At 42.1% G+C, this 17,423-nt stretch overlaps 1 protein-coding gene across 12 annotated transcripts in view; it reads left to right on the top strand.

The window, feature by feature from the left end:
* Window positions 1-17,423, top strand: part of Kidins220 (kinase D interacting substrate 220) — a 97,635-nt gene that overhangs the window by 25,655 nt on the left and 54,557 nt on the right. For all 12 annotated transcript variants that reach the window (XM_026788955.1, XM_026788953.1, XM_026788956.1 and 9 more), the window contains exons 9-20: window positions 1,124-1,222; window positions 2,680-2,778; window positions 3,170-3,268; window positions 6,175-6,352; window positions 8,000-8,164; window positions 8,936-9,115; window positions 10,168-10,333; window positions 12,971-13,122; window positions 13,302-13,591; window positions 14,783-14,923; window positions 16,111-16,354; window positions 16,861-16,949. In XM_026788955.1, the coding sequence (XP_026644756.1) occupies window positions 1,124-1,222; window positions 2,680-2,778; window positions 3,170-3,268; window positions 6,175-6,352; window positions 8,000-8,164; window positions 8,936-9,115; window positions 10,168-10,333; window positions 12,971-13,122; window positions 13,302-13,591; window positions 14,783-14,923; window positions 16,111-16,354; window positions 16,861-16,949 (1,902 nt within the window). The remainder of the gene's footprint in view (window positions 1-1,123; window positions 1,223-2,679; window positions 2,779-3,169; window positions 3,269-6,174; window positions 6,353-7,999; window positions 8,165-8,935; window positions 9,116-10,167; window positions 10,334-12,970; window positions 13,123-13,301; window positions 13,592-14,782; window positions 14,924-16,110; window positions 16,355-16,860; window positions 16,950-17,423) is intronic.

Below are 17,423 nucleotides of genomic sequence, written 5' to 3'. Positions count from 1 at the left end.
TGTAACATACTCCTATTGCCTCTGCTGTATGTCTGCGTGCTGTTGAATGCATGTGCTCCTTTGTTGAAGCCATACATGGCTTTCTCTTGCACTTTGGTTGATACTACATTTTTAGTTTACAGTCCTTGTTTTGTGTCACACTCCCCCATTTAGGAGGTTGCAGTCCTGTTAAGTCCCTTCTCTTGTTTGTCCTGCTGTGGGGTACAGCCATGTGCACCTGCTGTGTTCTCAGGCTAGAACGCTGTCCACACATGTGACTCCTGCTTGTCATTTTACCTCTATTTACATCTAAAGTGAAAAGTGTCCCCAGCAGTGCTGAAGCATGCATGGGCAGCCTGTTTATGTTGGGTTTCATGGTCTGAGTTGATGAGGATGACTGGCTAGGTCTCTTCCTCAAGGAACAGGTTCCACCGAGATGCACTCAGATGGCTGGATTCAGAGTCCAGAGAACTAACCATTACACCATGGGAGCTGTTGCCTACTTACATCTACCTAGTCTGGAAAGGTCATCTTTAGCTATCCATTCTAAAGGGGCTACCCAGTTACTTTTGATAAGATATGCTATCCTATTTGTGTAGTGTTTGCCTTGGTGTATTTATTTTATTGTATGTTGTCTTTCTTTGTGAGACTATAAATTTTCATAGAGCTGGGACCTTGTCTATCTTGTTTCCAATGCTTAGAATGGTACCTGGCACACTGGAACAAGAAATGGGTTCCTTACCAGTTTACTGGTTCTCACCCACACCATCACTTACGTTCTTCACTAGAACTAGTCTGCCTAGGGTTTATTTAAGCTGTTAGTGGGGCAGCAAAGATACTACACCACAGTGCTGAACCTGTAACCCTCAGGGAATAGTTGACTCGCAGCCATTAGGCCCTCAGAAACAAAACAGGCAACAGCTCGTGGGCTTACTTAACACAAAAGTCTACAACTGATCTACTGTTTAGCAACAAAATAATAAGATGCTAATATCAGATAGTATCAGTTAATTAAAAATCTCACTTTAGTGATACTCTTTTTCAAAGAGGTTTTTTAGAAGAAATCTATTATATTAATAAATGAGTAACCTTAATTTCAGAACTGTGTTTGTTTACTAACAGACCTTGTTTTCTGCCCTTGTAGAGTGGGGATACTGTATTGATTGGTGCTGTTAGAGGTGGCCATGTTGAAATTGTTCGAGCACTTCTCCAAAAATATGCTGACATAGACATCAGAGGGCAGGTATGTGCACCCAGACTGCGGGCACCATGAACACTTGTGTCAAGTGGTCAGGATGTCTCTCCTCTTCCTTTCTTTGGAGATAAATGTATGTCCTAGGCATTGACTGTGTGTTATTGTTGTTTTAATGCTTTAGTGACTCTATTCTGAAGTTCCAGAATTAATGTTCTCTTTAATTCATATACAAGTAAAGAAGTTCCACACCATTCTAGGCTTTGTAGTGAAAACCTGCCTCAAAAAATAAAACAAGGGGCTAGAGGTGGTTTACCGGTTAAAGGTGCTTGCTGCTCTTGGAGAGGACTGGGGTTCAGTTCCCAGCACCCATGCTGGGTGGCTCACAGCTTGCGTTAACCCAGCTTCAAGGGATCTGACCCCCTCTTCTGATCTCTGAGCTTCCACATAAGTATGTGGGTACGTGTGTGCACATACATACACACACATGCACATACACACAATTTTTTAAAATTCAAGTGAGCATTGATGTAGAGAAAAAGGAAACAAAGGAAAGCCTTTACAAGCAGGTGGGATAGGAACTATTGACGATGGGCTGAGTTTCGGCATGTAGGAGGAAGGAAAGCAGCACGTACTGGGGAAGCACAGTGGTGACTGTGTGATAAAACTCGAGAATGGGGATTGAAAAGACTGCTGCAGCTACAGAAGATCAGCTTGCCGCTGAGGACAGAGAGAAGGAGAGCTGGAGGTGTGTGAGTGCTACTATGGGCTGGGCAGTCGGACACATTTCTTAGAGTAGGGACTCTTAGGGACAGGTTGGCATAGGAAACCTAGTGAGGCAGCTACAGGAATTGTCATCTCAGTTAAAGGTAGATTTTCACTAGACGGTTCCTGGATCACCTGTTTTAGGCCACTGATTGATTACTTGTCTGTCTGTCTCGTGCATTTATTTTAATCAGTTTTGATGGATCTATGTGAATTAAAGGAACCAGATAGGTTGCTAAAGGATGTGTTCAGGACAGTATAGGGTACCGGTGGATCTAGGTTAAGAAAACTACAGATAATAATGCCTGCATTTGTAAGAAACACGTTCCTATTCACTGTCTTCAGAAGTGCTGGACAGATGTATTATCTGGCATTCCAGATGGAATTACCTGGGCCAGCATGTTTAATAATGACTTGTCCAAAGTAGCAGAGTTTAGCTGTCGGTGACCTCTAACCCGTTTATATTCCTGAAATCTGACTGCATCACACAAGTGTATTTTAGGGCTATGGATGTGACACAGCGATCTAGTGCCTGCTTAGAATGTGTGGCCCTGAGCTCCACCCCCGCAGCACAGAAACAAAACAGAAGCACAACTTAGCAGCTCTGTGGCTCGCTCCTTCTTATTTAAGTGTAATACTAAGTCTGTCTAGGATTCTTTCATGAAGAATTTCTCAGAAGTTAATCCTAGAAATGATGTAGATTGACATTACTTCCCACCTCTTTATATTCTCTGATCTTACAGGACAACAAGACTGCATTGTACTGGGCTGTTGAGAAGGGGAATGCGACAATGGTGAGAGATATTCTGCAGTGCAACCCTGACACTGAGATATGCACGAAGGTACAGATGCCGTTCCGGTCTGTTAGCTGGGTGACTTCAGAGTTGCAGTGTTGATGCCCTGTGTCAGCTAGTCACAGCTGTGTTCTTTGCACTCTGTTTGGAATGCAGAACACATTTGCTTTAAACCTCTGTGAGCTGTGCTTGGTTCCCCACATTAGCCATTTTTGCTGCACTCAAATCATGTGACATTGTACAAGACTTTGGTGGTTGTAGTTAGCTGTGTGTGCAAGTGTTCATGATGAAAATATATTTGTAATTCTGGTATAAAGTTAAAAATGCCTTAGGAATATATTTATTTCCTACAAGTCACTGGCTGGGGAAGGGAAAGCACTGAGTATGGGATTACTGACGTAAAGTAAGCCCTGCTTTTAAACCTCGTCTGTGCCCACAGGATGGCGAAACACCTCTGATAAAGGCCACCAAGATGAGGAATATTGAAGTGGTGGAGCTGCTGCTGGATAAGGGAGCTAAGGTGTCTGCTGTGGACAAGGTAAGGATGTCTGTGTGGAGTGCCTGTGGAGAGATGGTGCACTGACCTGCACGGTGTGTGTGTGTGTGTGTGTGTGTGTGTGTGTGTGTGTGTGTGTGTGTGTGTGATGACTAGCTGGGATTGCACACAGGGTGTGTGTGTGTGTGTGTGTGTGTGATGACTAACTGGGATTGCACACAGGGTGTGTGTGTGTGTGTGTGTGTGTGTGATGACTAACTGGGATTGCACACAGGGTGTGTGTGTGTGTGAGTGTGTGTATGTGTGAGTTTGAGATGACTAGCTGGGATTGCACACAGGGTATTTTGATTCTGTTCTAGCATTATTTTGTGGAGCAAGTAGGCTTAGTGTATTATCTTCTCCTTCTGTGGCTCATAACCAGCTAAGAAAGCTAATCTTGGTCACCACCTGAGGAGGACATCTCAGGGGTAGCTTACCATAAGTCTACAGTGAACACAGAAGAGTTGGGGACAGTGTGTTTCCCACGTAGACTGAAGACTTACATTGATGGTCCAGTTGCCAGCACAACATGGGGCAGTTCAAAAAACTGCCCGTATCTCCAGCTCTAGGAGATCTGATGTCTTTCTGTTTCCCTGACAACATATTCACATGCACATATTCATACACAGATACATAAATAAAAATAAAAAAGATACATTTTTTTTTAATTAGGAAGGGCATAAAGTTAAAAAAAGACTTTGAAATGGAAACTTCTGCTGGATGCAGTGTTTAAACAGTGCTGGATGCCTTTAATCCCAGTTCTCAGGAGGCGGAGGTAGGCAGATCTCTGTGAGTTTGAGGCCAGCCAGACCCATGTAGAGAATTTCAAGGCCGGCCAGACTAGGAAAAGCAAAGGATTGTTGTATTGCCTGTTTGTGGACACCTTACTGTCATCACCTCCTTTCTTGTTGTGCCACGGACTCAGCTGACTCTGTGTCTCCATTTTGGGATAAGAAACACACTGACGTTCCCTACATAGAGGTGTCATGGAGTCCACTGTTTGCAAGTGGCTGCTGTGTCATTAGTGAGTTCCCTGAGGGTTCTGTCTAGAGTCCGTTTGTGTGTCGCTGTGGGAGACCGAGTCAGCACATACTTATGGACAGTTGCTCACGGGCCACTCTGTACTGGGAATTGGTGTGCTTTCCCTCTTGGGCATGGGCAGAGAGGAGGCTGTAGGGGCTCTCTGTGATGCTGCAGATAGAATCCGGGGCCTTTGCACCTACGAAGTAAAGTGCTACCCAACTGATGGGGCCGCTGTCCCTTTAGTATTTGAAGTGACGCTTATGTGAGTTTTGAATTGTCTTTTCATGTACTATTTCACAAAAATAAACTGTGAATAAAGATGTTTAACCTAGCTATTGTTGCTCTGTGTTCATTTTTAGTATATTTGTGGGTTTGCTTATGTTTTCCAGAGATTTTGTCTTCTGAGAATGTTTAGCCCTCTCCCAGACCTCTCACAGGTTTGAGAATGTGGAATGAAGTTGAGTGGTTCAGATGTGTTGAGTTTGAGGACTGATAGACAGTCAGGGGCTGTGACCAGCCGCCACTGGGAAGTGTGGGATGAAAAGCTGACAAGACCCCCAGGATGGGCGTGGGAACTTGGGGGGTTAGTGCAGGGCGGGTGAGTGCACCATAGCAGTGAAAATCCAAGTGTAAAGAAAAATGACGGTGGTCAAAGTTGGCCCCTTAGAGTGTGCGTCATGCCCTTAGTTTTATAGCTATTCTTGGTTGTCAAGTTTCTTCATTTTATGTCATTAGCTATATATACTATTTTATTTATTTTTTAAAGATTTATTTATTTATTATGTATACAACATTCTGCCTCCATGTATGCCTGCACGCCAGAGGAGGGCGCCAGATCTCATTACAGATGGTTGTCAGCCACCATGTGGTTGCTGGGAATCGAACTCAGGACCTCTGGAAGAGCAGCCAGTGCTCTTAACCACTGAGCCATCTGTCCAGCCCCTATATATATACCATTTTATATAGAACCATTTATCAGAACCATTTTGTCTTCTGTTTTTGTGTCTTCAAAAGTACCCAGCACATAAAGTCTTTTACATTTGCTCAGTTCAGCAGTTATTGTACCACATGCACAACACAGGAAGAAAACCTAGAGAGGAACATGAGACAGACAGTTTGGATAATGTCCTTCCTTGGGAGCCATGGTAAAGGCACTCAGGCCTTTTATTTATTGTCTCAGAGCGGTCAGGGTAGAAGAGAGCTGGGATGTAATTTCTAGGTTTTACATCATCGGTTGTCTTCAAGGGATGGCTTGTGAAGTAATAGACTGGAAAGATCCCTTACAAGTAGGAGGTTTTATTAGTGTGGGATGTGAGTACGTCCATGTTTACAGAGTCTCGTAGGAGAAGGTCAGCCAATGGCAGGGAGTGAAAGATGAAGAGATGGAAATACTGTAGTGGGACGGAGGACAGATGTGACACGATGGGGAACACAGAGTCATGGGATCTAAGCACTCCATAACAGCAGATGCTTGACAAAGGTGACAGGGACTGATGGGGTTGATCATGATGGGTGAGAACTGGCATGGACGCTGGTAGAAGAAAGCCGTGAGCTAGAATATGAACTAGTGGAGGACAATGGTTGACATCCTTGGACAGTGACTGTTCTGATGGAAAGAAGGGTGTTGAGGAGTGGGTCCTGGCCTGGGAGGCATACATGGCAAAGGCTGCTGCATTCTAGAAACCAAGAGGGAGATATTTCTGAGAAGCACTTGTAGAAAGGTAGGGAAAGAAACTGAAGAACACAGAGATCCAAATTCATGTTATATTTGCACCATTTATGAGAAACATAAACCTCCAGATTGTCTGCTTTATAGAGGCATGGAAAGTGTTGTTCAGAGCTGGCCCTGAGAACGAGCAAGTTCAGCTTGTGCTGCCATTTTACAGAAAGGTGACACGCCCCTGCATGTTGCTATCCGAGGGAGGAGCCGGAGACTGGCAGAACTTCTTTTACGGAACCCCAAAGATGGGCGGCTACTTTACAGGCCCAACAAAGCAGGCGAGACTCCCTACAACATAGACTGCAGCCACCAGAAAAGCATTTTAACTCAAATATTTGGAGCCAGTAAGTAATGGGTTTTGTCCTTGACTGAGCCTGTGCATGCACAATTGTATGTTGTGTCTGTGTGTGTGTATCTCTTTGTGCATGTATGTTTGTGCATTTATCTGTGTGTCTGTGTACATGTGTGTTTTGCTAGAAGTTGAACCCTGGGTTCTCAATACTAGGCAAAAGCTTTACCGCTGAGCAACTCAACACTTCTACTTGAGTTTTTAAATAATGAACTTCCAGTAAAATTATATGGAAAAGAAACGATCCAGCACACCAGCCCCCCCCCCAAAAAAAGATTTTCAACGTTTTTATTTTTTTATTTTTTCTTTACTTATTATGTATACAATATTCTGTCTGCACACAGCCCTCATTACAGATGGTTGTGAGCCACCATGTGGTTGCTTGGAATTGAACTCAGGACCTTTGAAAGAGCAGGCAATGCTCTTAACTGCTGAGCCATCTCTCCAGCCCCAAGGTTTTTATTAGATTTACTCATTTTGTTATATCTGAGTATTTTGCCTACATGTATATATGTGTCTCCCAGGCTCCCCCACCAACAAAAAGGTAACAAAAAAAACCCAAACAAACAAAAAACTGTGTCTGGGCTGGTGAGGTATCCTCAAAGGGTAAACACTCCTGCTCCTCAAGCCTGGCAACCTGAGCCTGATTCCTGGAGCTCAAGTTGCAGGTGGAAGACCAGAGCTGATTCCACTGAGTTGTCCTCTGACCAACCTACACATATTGTGGCCTCTTCTATGGTCATAATAATAAACACTTTTTAGCTATTCTTTTACTGTAAAAAAGATTTTTAAAAATTTATTTGTGTGTATGTTTCTGTGTCTGTGAATGTATGTCATGTGCGTGGGCACACATGCCTGTGGAGACCAAAAGAGGATGTTGGATCCCCTGGAACTAGAGTTACAGGCATTTTGAGCTGTTCAATGTGGATGCTGGGAACCAAACTTGTGTCATCAGAAAGAGCAGGAGATGCAATTAACCATTCATTAAGACATCTGTCTAGCTCCTCTTATGTTTTCTTGATTTTCCATCTTTAAAAATAATCTCACAGTTGTTTTTGTTTGTTTGTTTGTTTGTTTGTTTGGATTGCCTTAATTTATTAGTATCTGAGTTGTTAAATCTTTCTGTCAAGAATTGTTATTTGATTGTTTATTATATTTTTATTAATAGTTTATAATATATTAATATAGTATTAATACTTTATAATATACAATTTTTCGAAAGTGTCTCTTGAGTTGAAATGTCTCTTGAACTTTTCTACAACCCGTAGTTCTGAGGATTGAACCCAAGGCTCATGCATGCTAGCAATGTTCTACTGCAGAGCTGCAGGGCTGCATCCCCCAGCCTTGGAATAACGGTTAAGTCATAGAGAAAAAAGCATTGTGTCTATTTTGCTAGATTTCCCCCCCTTAGCTGTACTTCAAAATGATGTATCTTATCATTAAGTAATAGGTATATTATAAAAGATACATTATGTTCTTCAAAATGCAGTGTTTGTGTAAGAATCTCTGGAGTTGTTTTTAAATAGACTTAAATGTTCAAGATAAGCTCCCCACCCCACCAGTAAACAGTAGGTTAGAATTGGTGTTCCTTCATAGTTATACCACTGTTTAATGTACGGTTGTGATGTGCTTCTCATTCCAGGACACTTGTCTCCTACGGAAACAGACGGTGACATGCTTGGTTATGATTTGTATAGCAGCGCCCTGGCAGATATTCTCAGCGAGCCTACCATGCAGCCACCCATTTGTGTGGGATTGTACGCACAGTGGGGAAGTGGGAAGTCTTTCTTACTCAAGAAACTAGAAGGTAAAGAAATGCTTCCATGAAGTCCTCGTCACAGCATCTGCCTGGGTGGTTGACTTCCTCTAGTCCATCCTCCCCTGAGTTTTCTTTCTAAGACAGGTCCAGTTGTGGGCCAGCATCCAATGCAACCCTTGGTAGTGCTTGGGTAGTGAAGTGGGTTTTTCACACACTTGTCAATTTGCAGGCCTTCCATGAGCTCTGTGCTGCAGTCAGGACCAAGTGCCTTTGCTAATAATTCAGGCCTTTTCCTCTGTTAGAAGCCTCCTCCCCAGTCCTAACACATGTACCTTTGGCTCTTCAAGGGCAGGCGTCAGTGTGTGTATAAACATGACCTCAAATTTTGTAGAAAGAATGACTGTGGTTCTTGTTATAATTGATGTACCTTTGAGAACTGCGGTGGGAGGATGAGGGGGTTGGAGAGGGATGGAGGTGATGTGTAGTTTGAACATGGAATACTGTGTTTTTGCATATGGGAATGATATTTTATTTAGTACAAACCACAAAAACCGGTATCAGTAAAACCTTGACAGATGAGAATAATGGACATAAGCGTTTAATGCATCTTTAGGACTATGGGGAAGGAAGGGTAAGTGTGCAGTAGGGGATGGGATGCATAGGTTGAATGAAAGAAAATGTTGGTTTAAATGATTAAGCAACAACAGTATTAGCCAGGGCACTTCAGTGTCCACTTCAAGTTTCTATTAAACAAGGAAGAATGAGTTAAAGGTTACATCTAAGCAAAACAAATAACACTACACATGACTTTTCTTTCAGATGAAATGAAGACTTTTGCAGGACAGCAGATCGAGCCCCTTTTCCAGTTCTCGTGGCTCATAGTGTTCCTCACCCTGATGCTGTGTGGGGGAGTGGGCCTAGTGTTTGCTTTTACAGTTGATACAAACCTCGCCATAGCAGTTTCATTGAGTTTCCTGGCTCTCTTATATATATTCTTCAGTAAGTCTTTGCTTTTCTAAATCTTCCTAAAAATGGAGAATAGCATTGTGTGCATGTTACTTAAAGCATATGTTTCTTAACAATCTACTTGATTTTCATTTTTTCTATTTATTTATTTTTTAATCCAATCTTTTCTCATTTGCTTAGCTATCCCCATTATAATTGGCTACAAAAAAATAATCTTTTTGCTATTTATAAGTTGGTTTAGACTATACCAGTGTTCACGTCTAGCTGGCGTAACTTTAGGAGCCAGTGTACTTCTTGCTAATACTGTAGCAGGACTAGCTCACAGGCATGCTGTCTGTTACAGCACTAATGACTCTCATTACACTGCAGTAGATCTTGCTGAAGAGAAGGCTCCATGGCCATTGATGGCCAACTTTTGGACATTTTGACTATTGCTATGATTTTTCTGAAATCAAGCTAGAATCACTGTTTGATGATACACACCTTTAATCCTAGGAGAGGCAGGCAGATCTCTGTGAGTTTGAGACCTGTCTAGTCTACAGAGTGAGTTCCAGGCCAGACAGGGCTACACAGAGAAACCCTGTCTCAAAAAAAATAAATAATTTAAAAAAATAACCAGGCTGTGGTAGCACACACCTTTAGTCCCAGCACTTGGGAGGCAGAGGCAGGCAGATTTCTGTATTTCTGTGAGTTCAAGGCTAGCCTGGCCTACAAGAGCTAGTTCCAGGAAGGGCTACAGAGAAATCCTATCTCAAAAAACTGGAAAAAAAAAAAGCAAGGGTATAGATTTGTTACTGAGGGAAGTGGTGGCTTTAACAGTTGCAAACATGACACACTCAGCCCCTTTGCGGTCGAACTACCCACTGACTTAAGGCTTGGCTTTCCCTTGGGATTTATAGTCAGTATTTTACTTTCCAGTCTTACACACCGCCAGAGTCCTTGAGGAATTCTTGGAGGACTAGTTAAGAATTAATATGGACAGTCGCAGTTACACAGTCACAGTTACCCAGGGTTGGCTCCCCTTTGCTTGAGAGTTGACTGTGAGAAACAAAAGTGGCCTGACCAATGCAAACTGTCAATTTCAGTCGTCATTTACTTTGGTGGACGGCGGGAAGGAGAGAGCTGGAACTGGGCCTGGGCCCTCAGTACCAGACTGGCAAGACACATTGGCTACCTGGAACTCCTCTTCAGACTGATGTTTGTGAACCCACCTGAGCTGCCAGAGCAAACTACAAAGGCTTTGCCTGTGAGGTGAGGCGATCCTCTTGACAGCAGGAACTTTTAATAATGATGAACAGGAGATTTAAAAGAATTTTAGAAGGCATCTTATTCCAGAAAATATTGGTACCTTACTCTTTCTGATGAAAACAAAATAAAACAAAACAAAAGCCTGCCTCAGAACCTTAGAGAAACACTTTATAGTATATCCCCTTCCCATAGGTGAGGTCAGTTTCCCACAGGAACGCTGTCTATTTTTATGGTGTTTTATTTGTACAGAAACATCTCCCTCTTCCTTGATACCTGTTACATACTTGTGGCTTTTCTGGGACAGTGCCAGGGTTTACACCAGGGCTTCCCTGAGTAACCTTCCATAATGGAGCCGCACTGCAAGTCTTCACTACCGTCCTTGCCGACTCCTCGCCTTCCAGGTGGAGTTTCTGTAGGAAGAGGTCAAGACCACGGAAGGGCCTGGCTTCTCTTGAAGGAGCAGAAACACCTGGAAACCCTGCTCCTGTTGAGTTGCTCTTTCCTCATCTCTGCATAGATGTATGTGTCTAAAATTACTGCATATCTCAAGTAGGAAGTTATGATAAACATGTGAAAGGGGAAGGACACTTAAGGAATAAAGGAAGAGTGTAAGGTTCTTGATAAAAGTCAGTTTGTTTAGTTTCAGCTAGAAACTAAAGATGAAAATGCTTCCATAGGGGTTAACAAAAAGACTTAAAAGCCTGTTAAAAGGTAAAGAAGTTTAAAATTATAATAAGGTAAAATATATATGATTTCAGATGAATGCAAGTCATTCAAACCATCAAAACTATCATAGGAGTATAGGTGAGAAAATAAAGGCTAAAAAATACAAGCAAGGCCAGCTCTCTTTATCCTTGGTTCTGCATTGGTAGATGCAGTGGACTACCCATGTTTTCAAAACTTATGTCTGATGAACATGTGCAAGCTTCTTCTTGATGCCATTAAACAATGCGGCATAGCAGCTGTTTACATGGCGTCTGCATTGTATTAGACATCATACATAGTCCAGACATGGTTTAAAGTAGAATGAAGTATGTGCATCTTGTGTTTTATATGAGAGACTTATACTGATCCTAGACCCAGCTGTCTGTGAATACTGAGGGACATTTGCAATTAGCATATAAATTTAAGTATTAAAAAGATTTAAAATTGAGAAGTCTTAAGATATTTGGGGTTGGAAAAATGGCTCAGTGGTTAAGAGTGCTTGTTGCTCTTGCAGAGGACTTGAGTTTTGTTTCTACACCTATAATAGGTGATTCACAAAAACCTGTAATTCTAGCCCCAGGGGATCTGATGCTCTCTTCTGGTCTCCACAGGTGCCTATACACATGTGTACATGAGCACACACATATGCACACACATACACATACATGCACGTTAAAAATGAAGTAAACAACCTTTTTAAAGAATGAAAAGTTTAAAGGAAAGAATACAATTACAGTGTAGATTAACACAATTGGAGGAAATATTTACAGAAAATTAAAATAGTTTAAGTTAATAAAATGGTAGTTTTGAAGAAGTTAGAGTAACTAAACCAGTGTCAGTTAAGACTACAGTGTCCTTCCAGACTGTAAGTTTGAAACATACTTCATCACTGGGTTGAGGTGAGAGTTTAATTTAGAGATAGAAGGAAAGAATGAATTAATGTAGAAATAAATATTTCAGAGACTAAAGATGTCAGTAAGTCAATTGATTTGAAGAACAACTGTGAAAATAATATTTTACAGTTATTTCTAAATCCTTGGTATATGTTAACACTATAAATAAAATAAGATATTAGAAAAGTTTGTTTAATCTTATTTTTAGGATGTATGGATTTTTATTGTATGTTCATGGGTGCTTTGCCTCATGTGGACTGCACATATAGTGCCTGTGGAGTTTAGAAGAGGGGGGCCAGAGTTCCTGGAGCTGGAGTTACACGTGGTTGCGAGCTGCCTCCTGCATGCTGGGAACCAAACCTCTCAAAGACCAACAAGCATTCTTAAGCACGGAGTCTCTAGCAGAAAACTTGCTTTTAAATGGTATTACTGGGCTTGAGTTCTCTGTAGTAAAGGTTCTCGCTTACTCCACTCTCTGGCTGGTGTTCGAGCACTTTCTCTTTTCCTTCAGAAGGTGAAGCTCTGCCATCACTCTCCCCTTTCCCATTGTTCACTCATTGACACATTGGTGTCTTCCTCAGAGAACCTCCAGCATGGTCAGGGTAGAAGATGGGCAATCCCAAGTTCTGCTTCACTCCCTCAGAACTTGAAAGGCAATATTTGTAAAGAACATAAAGAAAATATAGACTAAACGGGGCCTGGAGAGATGGCTCAGTGGCTAAGAACACTGGCTGCTCTTCCAGAGAACCTGGGTTCAAGTCCCAGCACCCACATGGTGCTCACAGTCATCTGTAGGACCAGTTCTAAGGGAATAGACTTCCTCCTCTGGCTTCCGTGGGCACCAGGCACACATGTGGTGCACAGATATGCATGCAGACACACACTCATTCACATACAATTAAAATTGTTTTAAAAAGAGGAAATGAAACAGGTACTGTCTTTTTAAAAAGAAAATGTAGACTAAATGATAGAGATGGCATATGTATGTTAGAAGTTTCTGCATCAGATAGCTGAGTAACTTCCTGTTTGGTCTCGCCCCAAGGTTTTTGTTTACCGACTACAACAGACTCTCCAGTGTAGGTGGAGAGACTTCCTTGGCTGAAATGATCGCGACACTCTCAGACGCCTGTGAGAGAGAGTTCGGCTTTTTGGCTACCAGGCTTTTTCGAGTATTCAAGACTGAAGATACTCAGGGTAGGACTCCTTCCTCCCCTCCCTTCTCCTTCCTTCCTGGTGTGTTTCTTGGGTGAGGAAAGTAGTAAATGTTCATTTTCCTTCATGAGACCATGAATTGAACCTCTTGACCATAAATATCACGGTATTTTGGGTATGTGATATGGCATTAATTGTCAATGCTATGTGTTCTGTTTCAGGTAAAAAGAAATGGAAAAAAACATGCTGTCTCCCATCATTTATCATCTTTCTTTTCATCGTGGGCTGCATTATTGCTGGAATTACTCTTCTGGCTATATTCAGAATTGACCCCAAACATCTGACAGTGAATGCTGTCCTCATATCAATTGCATCTATCGTGGGGCTGGCCTTCGTGCTGAACTGCCGGACATGGTGGCAAGTGCTGGACTCTCTCCTCAATTCTCAGCGAAAACGCCTCCACAGTGCTGCCTCCAAACTGCATAAATTGAAAAGTGAAGGGTTCATGAAAGTGAGTACTCACCATTCAGAAACTGAGATGGGAATATGCTGCCATTGCCCTGCTCACTGGGCATGCTCTTGGTATATCAAAGGGTTATATGTAAGCTATATTGTTGTTTTGGTTTTTTTCTTTGTTCACTGTTAGGGACTAAACCTGGGACCTTGTGAATACTAGGCTAGTATCTTACCACTCAGCTACATTTTGTTTGTTACTGAGTTTGTTGTATTTAGTTTAGTTTAATTTGTTTGTTAGGTTTATAGGAAAATTTAGATATACCCCATACATCTTGTGCTACCACATACACACCTGTCATTAGAGGGCCACATTTGCTCTGGTTGATGAACCTGCAGTAGTGCTTCATAGTCAGACTTCTTGTCCACAGCTTATCCTAGGTTCAGTCTTGGTGCTGTACATTTTGGGGGTTTGCATAATTATTTAATAATATACCTATGATCATACTATTTTTGCTGCCACGAAAGCCCCTGCCTCAGTTCAGCCCTCTGTCTTTCCCAGCCCCAGTCAAACACTAATGTCAGTAGTCTTTTCTAGGATGTCATGTAGTTGAAACCATGCAGTATGTGGTTCTTTCATATTGGCTTCTTTGACCTAATAATAGACATTTATGTTCCTTTCCATATCTTAAAATGTTACTGCTTTCTAGGACTGGATAATATTGTTGTCTGAATGAAGAGTATATGTTTATTTAGTTATGTACTGAAATATAGCTTTGCTGATTTAGATTTTAACAGTTATGAATAAAATTGCTATAAATATCTGTGTTCAGGTTTTTGTGTAGATGATAGTTTTTAGCTCTTTTGAGTAAATACCAAGGATTGTAATTCCTGGCCCTTATGGTATGAGTGTATTTAGCTTTTTTAAAAGCTCGATGCCACCACAGAGCCAAGAGTAGTGCGGTAATCAGTAGGTCTTTTGGATGGAATTCAAGTCCAAGTCTTTTGTCATTCAGAGTCTGTGATTTTGGCAAGCATGTCTCTGAACCCATTTGGTCCTTCGTAAATTCCTATCACAATGTTTTCTCATGACTTGTCAGCCAATACACCAAAACCCTTACCGCGGCTTTTAGTGGAACTGCCGCTGGCAGCAAGAACTTTGGATTTCTCCTCCTCTTGTTGAATGGCTTTCTCTTGTGCTTTTAAAGAAACGTATTTCATCTTCTTGTATCTTCTGTGCTTTGTGCAGGTCCTGAAGTGTGAAGTGGAGTTGATGGCCAGGATGGCAAAAACCATTGACAGCTTCACTCAGAATCAGACAAGGCTGGTGGTCATCATTGATGGCCTGGATGCCTGTGAACAGGACAAGGTCCTTCAGATGCTGGACACTGTACGTCTCCCTGTCTCCAAACTTGTCACTGTGGCTATGTAGGATGTACAACGTCACAAAGTATCTCAACTGTGATGGAAACTGTGCTTCTTATTTAAAAAACACTGGTTTCCTCTAATGACTTTCTCTTTTATAAAAAGAATTTTTTTGTTTTGTTTTGTTTTTCAAGACAGGGTTTCTCTGTAGCTTTGGAACCTTTCCTGGAACTAGCTCTTGTAGGCCAGGCTAGCCTCAAACTCACAGAAATACAGAAATCTGCCTACCTCAGCCTCTCGAGTGCGGGAATAAAGGTGTGTGCTACCACAGCCTGGCTATTTTTTTTTAATTATTTTTTTGAGACAGGGTTTCTCTGTGTAGCCCAGGCTGGCCTAGAACTCACTCTGTAGACCAGGCAGGTCTCAAACTCACTAGAGATCTGCCTGCCTCTGCTTCCCAAGTGCTGGGAAAACTAATTTTTTAGTGTAGAAATACTGTTAAAGTAAATGTTTAATCAGGAACGTGTTTAAATAATCTCAGCGTGATGATGGCTTAGGAAAAAAACAAAAACAAAGCAAACAAACACCATGTGGAGTATCTCTCCATGGCACGTGTGGCTCAGCAGACAGTCGTGTTTGTATGCTGAGATGACAGAGGGAGTCTACGAATTTATAGTCTTGTGCGAGGAAGCAGAACACAGTAATCTAAGGTGTGTGCAGTGGCAAACTGCAGAGATATGTGCACCCAGGGCTTCACATGTATTCACAGAAAATTCCTTTGGTGTAGGCAGCAGCTATCTGAAAAGGATATTAACTGTTCTCTTTGTTGTTTTTGGTGGTGCTGGATGATAGCACCAACACTAAGATTGAGCCACCTATAAAATGTTTTTATAGGAAATTTTTATGAAAAATGAATGATATTCAGAAAACATAGCAACAAAGGATAGAACAGGTTTGGTTTTTTTTCCTTTTTTTTTTCCTCTTTCTCTCCTCTGAATTAGGTTTTCCCTGCATAATACTGGCTGTCCTGGAACTTGCCCTGTTGAGCAGGCTGGCCTCAGATTCAGAGATCTGCCTGCCTCTGCCTCCCAAGTGCTGGCATTAAAGGTGTGCACCACCACTGCCCAGCTAAGAATAGTGCAGATTTTAAGAAGATATTATTTTGTATAATTTTAAAATTTGTGTCATGTTCATGCCTTTCTTCTACCACAGGTCCGAGTTCTGTTTTCAAAAGGCCCCTTTATTGCCATTTTCGCAAGTGATCCACATATTATTATAAAGGCCATCAACCAGAACCTGAACAGTGTGCTTCGTGATTCAAATATAAATGGACATGACTATATGCGCAATATAGTTCATCTACCAGTTTTTCTTAATAGTCGAGGGCTTAGCAATGCAAGAAAATTTCTTGTAACTTCTGCAACAAATGGGGACATTTCATGCTCAGATACCACAGGTAGGTATTATCAAATCCTAAAGTCCTTGGGCTTGCAGTAGTCTTAAAGGTTTTATAGTTTCTTTTTACTTTGAAAGATAATGTCGCTATTTTACGTCTCTTTAATATCACATGAAACAGCTTTACACACATGGTGCTTTAGTTAGTGACTTCCCTATTGCTGTGATGGAATGCCATGAGCAGAGCAACTTATAGAAGGAAGAGTTTATTTGGGCCATGGTCCCCAAGTGGTGAGAGTCCAGCACCATCATGGTGGGGAAGCATAGTAGCAGGCACGGCAGCTGGAGTAGCAAGTTGTGAGTTCACATCTTAAACTGTAAGCAGGAAACAGAGCAAACACAAAATGGCATGCCTCTTTAAACTCTCAAAGCCTACCTCCAGAAGCACATTCCGTCCAGCAAGGCCTCAGCCCCTAGACCTCCTGGGCAGAGCCATCAGCTGGGGACAAGTGTTCTGTGGGACTGTCTTTTAAACCACCAGGGTGATGTCTCCATGTGTTCTTCCAGGGGTGCAAGACGATGCTGACAGAAGAGTCTCACAGAACAGCCTTGGGGAGATGACAAAGCTTGGGAGCAAAACAGCTCTCAACAGAAGGGTAAGGCGCCATCTGTGCCACCAAACTTAATTATGTGATTGATTTTTCCTTACAGTGTTGGGGACTGGACCTTGAGCAGGCTAAGCACTTATTTTGCCCTTTGGCTATACTCTGATTGTGTTGTTAGCAGTTATTCAGATTAAGTTAATCCTCCTAACGCTCTTCTCTAGTTACAATGTTAAGGTCTTGAGACCAACATCAGTGCTGAGCCTCCTTCCCACTTCAGCTGTCTCAGAGCTCCTGTACCTGGAGCAGCAAGGACCTTGAGCTGGTGGGGCTCTCTGTCCTCTACAGCCTCTTCCCGGGTCAGGTGTTGGCACTGCCCAGTGACTGGTGAGATTGTGCCCTCGCATTTGTTCCTGAGCAGATGCCATCTCTACCTTTATCTTCTTAAGTCCTTCTTCCTTGCCCAGCCTTTACAAGGTCTGTATTGTAGTCTCCACACCCATGTGTTGTTTTTTGTTTTTTTTTTTT

This window comes from Microtus ochrogaster, unplaced genomic scaffold, assembly GCF_000317375.1.
Source record: "Microtus ochrogaster isolate Prairie Vole_2 unplaced genomic scaffold, MicOch1.0 UNK10, whole genome shotgun sequence".
NCBI classification, from domain to species: Eukaryota; Metazoa; Chordata; class Mammalia; order Rodentia; family Cricetidae; genus Microtus; species Microtus ochrogaster.
The sequence above is the reverse complement of the archived record's forward strand: the minus strand, read 5'-3'. Positions and strand labels throughout refer to the sequence as shown.